This window comes from Hordeum vulgare, chromosome 3H (genome assembly GCF_904849725.1).
Source record: "Hordeum vulgare subsp. vulgare chromosome 3H, MorexV3_pseudomolecules_assembly, whole genome shotgun sequence".
In the NCBI taxonomy this organism is placed as follows: Eukaryota; Viridiplantae; Streptophyta; class Magnoliopsida; order Poales; family Poaceae; genus Hordeum; species Hordeum vulgare.
The window spans coordinates 41,392,135-41,396,521 of NC_058520.1; the positions used below are offsets into that span (position 1 = coordinate 41,392,135).

Sequence of the window (4,387 nt, forward strand, 5' to 3'; positions counted from 1 at the left end):
AAATTTTCAGAAAAAAATGCGTTGAAATAAAGATTGTACAGAAAAAATAAGTCTAAGCATTTTTAACACATGATACTATTCATCGTTTCAGACCATGAATTTTTCTTTTTTATGCACATCGTATTTCATCCTAAAAACTTACACACATACACATAACATCCTTCCTTACTTGCATATTTTTTTCAGATTTCTTTGAAACCGAAAAATTTGAACTTTAAATTTTTCAAAAATTTTGGTCACCATGGAGCTCGGCCTCCAAACGTCCATTCTCAAGAATAATGTACTATATATATTCGGTAAGTCAAGTAAGCACATGCATGTAATCACAGTCCTCCTTAACAAAATCAAAGCTCCTGTACATGAATATAAGCCTTTTGAGGGTGACATGCATACAAGCTCATGCTGATGAGTCGACACTAATCAAACGCTGTGTGCATATGTTTTTCCATGGTTGGATCGATTGCACGGTCAACATGACGGCGATCTTCCATTTAATCCTCCGTTATTCGTCCGTCAACTCTTGTCACCTCGACTCCGAACAGTAGAATTGTCCATGCATCATTCATGGCCATGCATGCTTTCAGCCTCCCAGTCACAGCGATAGTAAGGCGATTAAATTAGTCATACTACTACTATTTGTACTTTGTTGTTCTGACGGCACTGTATGCGTCCGTCGGCGGTGGGTGGTTAGCCAACGGCGGTCTCCTGACGAGCCGGCCATTGGATAGAGCAGCAGCTTAATCATTCAGCGTGCCGAGACCGGCCGGCCGGCGGCGTCGCCACGGCGGTCGGCGCCTGTGCGTACTGCGATGGCCTTCGCCACGGCTTCCCTGACCGCCTCCTCCTCCCACTTTGCGCCGGATGCTGACTGCAACGACCACACCGTGCATGATATATATCAGTTGAATGTTCCAGTCTATGCAGAAATTTAAAAGAGTATGACGCCAGCATATGGGTTTTACTTTTTCTTCGTGTAGCAAGAATCTAGCTAGGTGCGGTCAACCGAGAGATTCCATTGGCAAATCTCAGGCAACCTGGTACACACACGACTACTACCTACCTTAGGTTAGCCTAAGCTAGCTTACTACTCCCTCCGTTCCTAAATATAACGCCTTGTACAGATTACATTATGGACTACATACAAATGTATATAGACATATTTTAAAGTGTAGATTCACTCATTTTGTTTCGTATGTAGTCTATAGTAAAATCTCTACAAGATCTTATATTTATAAACGGAGGGAGTAGTACTGTTCACGTCTGCACGCACGCTTAGGGTTTCGGCCGGAGTGTTGAAATGAAGCCAATACCATTACTGAATTGTGATGAGTAAAACCAATAGCATAATGTGATCAAATTACTAAATTGTACTGCATTAGGCTAGTATTCTACTACTTTTACTACTAATTAATGCATGCTCTCAATTCATCATTTGGTTGATTATATATGCATCCAATTTTATTTTATTTCGAACTGAGGGTCCAATCAAAATAAGCATACTGTGAAGAAGAGAAGAAGAAAAAGTGAAGAGTATTACTTTGAGCTGCATCGTCAGGAATGCTCCAGTAAGGCCGTTGCCGCCGTCGCCGTCACTGGTGCTCATCGCCACCAGGCTGACGTCGTCTTCCCCCATCTGATCCTTGAGGCACTGGAGCGTCCTGAGCACCACGTCCGTCGTGTTGCCGTGCGCCGGCCTCGCCGCTATCTTCACCGTGCAGACCTCACTCGTAGCCGTCCCATCTTCCTGATCATCCGTCGCGGCGGCTCTAATTATTTGGACCTCGATCCTCTCCGCGTCGTCTTCGACCAAAGAGCCGCCGGCACACCGGGCCAGCTGCGCCTGGAGCTCCTGGTTCTTCTCCTCGAGGTCGCAGATCTTGGACTTGAGGGAGTTCACGTACTCCCTCGCGGTGATCAGTATCGACGTCTTGTCTTTCTGTAAAGCGAGACAGATGATCATCAGCTTAGTCAAAGGACGTGCTACTGCCGTGCCTAGTGCTCTCCTCGGAGAAATGTGCATGTATCAAAATTATGGGTACGTACCTTGGAGCCGGGAGGAAGGACGGTCTTGAGAGCCTGGAAGCTGTCGTTGAGCTTCTCCCGGCGCTTGCGCTCGGAGATCATGTGCTGCAGCTGGTTCACCGACGACAGCTCTGCCTCAGCCGACGCTTGCTGGAAGTGGTGCTGCTGATGGCTGTACCTCATCGCCGTTTGCATCTTGACTAGTACGGACATGGACCTCTTGAACATCTTCTGCCCGCATGCCGGCTTCGGCCTCCGCCTCGCGCCGAGGTGCCGCGCGTAGCGGCTGAACGCGCTTGGCGGCATCACGCCAGGAGCCATTGCGGCCGTGTCGTGGAAGTTCAGGGCGTGCTGGTGGTGGTCGTCGTCATAGGGGAGCACCAACGGCGGTACATGAGAGGAGACCTCGGGGAACTGCAGGCCGGCGGCGGGCAGGGCGTTCGCCGAGGAGATCTCCGGGCTGCAAGAGAGCGAGGCGGAACGGAACGAGGAGGAGGTGGATGACGAGGAGGGGAAGCTGCAGCCACCGGCGTGGTGCGAGTGGGGGAATTCGAATTCGTCTAGGACGGACTGCTGCATGCCCACGGCGGCCCTGTCGCCGGCAGGGAGGATGTACGCAGCTGGCTCGTCTTCCATGTTCATCTGCATGCTGATCTGCAGGTGCGCGCGTGCCAAGATCAGTTCGATGTTATCATCAGAGGAAGTTGAAGTGTTCATAACGTCATATGCATCGATCAATCAACCAATCAATCAATGGAGGCTTGCCTGGTTGAGGTGGTGCTGAATCTGCGCGCCGACGAGCAGCTCGTGACGCTCCTCCTCCTCCTTCCTGCTGTACAGCCCTTCAGGGGCGACGCAGCTGCATGCAGTCGATCCATCAGACAGATATCCCAGGTGGCTAGTAATTGTCTATGCACTTAACTAACTAGAACCAAAACTAATCATGGATTGTCCCAACAAACTTGCAGCAGTGATGCTATTCAAAGGATCGCCGTGCTTGAGATCCATCAACAGGTAGATGGAAATCTTTGCGCGATGAACCGAAACCGATCGAGGTAGGACGCATAATGCACACACCTGGCGGCGTAACCGCACATCAAGCCGCTGTTACCGCCGGCGGCACCGCTGTTTGCGCCGTAGTGGATCCAGCTGCTGCTATCCATGGATTCCGGGCGGCCAGGTGATGCTCGATCACTTTGGTCTAAACGCCGTAGGTTCGATCGGTCGAGTCTCAGTTCATCGACGGAAATGGGACCGTGCGTATATATGTGCACGTGTAGATATATAGTAGCTTAGTAGCAAGCCGTACACGAGGAAGCTAATGTGTGGGGTTCTGCTGGCGGTGCGAGCGTGCATATATAGCAGGCGGCCGGAGCAATGGCGACTTGGGGGAACAGGAGATGGGGGCACGTGCCATCTACACGATGTCGACGAACTTACAAGATCGATGATGAGAGAGAGACCTTAGTGATGGAGGACTTTAGAAAGTCCACGGTCCACCGTTGGCCGGAAAATCTGAAATATGGCACCTTTCGATCCATCCACGAACGAGGCGTGGGGCCGGACGGGCTTAATAAAGATGATATTATGTGCATGCATGCATGGAACTTAAACCTTTTGAACACCTCTTTGGACCGGTATACACACAGCACATGGGGTAACTTCGCAGATGCTTCAGCATGGTTGTGTATGGTCCTCGGAAGAAAAGAGGGGTAACATGATTGTATGCATGTGAGACACTTAATTATGGTCAACAAGAAAAAACGTCATAGTTACGTCCTTTGAAGTTGACTTCTTTAGTTCCGCACGATTGCATACTGAGTGGATATCAAATCTTGCAGTTCATCTTTATTTCGACGCATTTCAGATCATCGAGTAATTGATTCATGTTAAGTACTCTTTCCGCTCAAAAACACTTGACGTGGTTTTAGTTCAAAACATATAATATACATGACATGGTTTTATTTTAAAACGGAAAGAGCACTATCAGCATCTTATAACATCTCCAATAGACACGCGAAATTTACGACGCGTTGGAAAAAACACCAGTTGGCGTAGAAGAGCCGCACGGCACGTGGAAAGTTGATGCGTGAAATAAATTGACCCGCGCACGGGGAAAAGCGGCACCACGCGTGGAAGTTTTGTCGTGCCATGCCCAACTCGCTGAGTTAAAATCCGCGCGCCTGCGCCCGCCAACCGCTAGGAACTTCCCTCCCGTTGCGCCTTCTCCCCCCGTCTCTTCTAGGGCCCCGTAGTCGCCACGTCTCCCCCTCCATCTCTTCCAGTGCCTCGCCATCGCCGCACCTTCTTCCCTCGCCTCTTCCAGCGCCACTCCCTCCCCCTCCATCACGCCCCCCTCTTCCAG

General features: G+C 50.1%; 1 protein-coding gene across 1 annotated transcript; it reads right to left on the reverse strand.

Annotated features, from left to right (window-relative positions):
* Positions 1-266: 266 nt before the first annotated feature.
* On the reverse strand, positions 267-3,348 carry LOC123439476 (putative transcription factor bHLH041). Its single transcript, XM_045116188.1, has 5 exons — positions 3,100-3,348; positions 2,788-2,881; positions 2,044-2,676; positions 1,538-1,936; positions 267-868 (listed from the first exon to the last, which is right to left on the reverse strand). The coding sequence occupies exons 1-5, from the start codon at positions 3,183-3,185 to the stop codon at positions 746-748; spliced, it is 1,335 nt and encodes a 444-aa protein (XP_044972123.1). The 5' UTR covers positions 3,186-3,348; the 3' UTR covers positions 267-745.
* Positions 3,349-4,387: the final 1,039 nt, after the last annotated feature.

Coding starts and splice junctions, on each gene's coding strand:
- LOC123439476 (XM_045116188.1), bottom strand. CDS start 3,185: ATGGATAGCAGCAGCTGGATCCACTACGGCGCAAACAGCGGTGCCGCC. Junction 2,882..3,099: donor ATGTGCGGTTACGCCGCCAG/GTGTGTGCATTA, acceptor GACTGCATGCAG/CTGCGTCGCCCCTGAAGGGC. Junction 2,677..2,787: donor TTCAGCACCACCTCAACCAG/GCAAGCCTCCAT, acceptor GCGCACCTGCAG/ATCAGCATGCAGATGAACAT.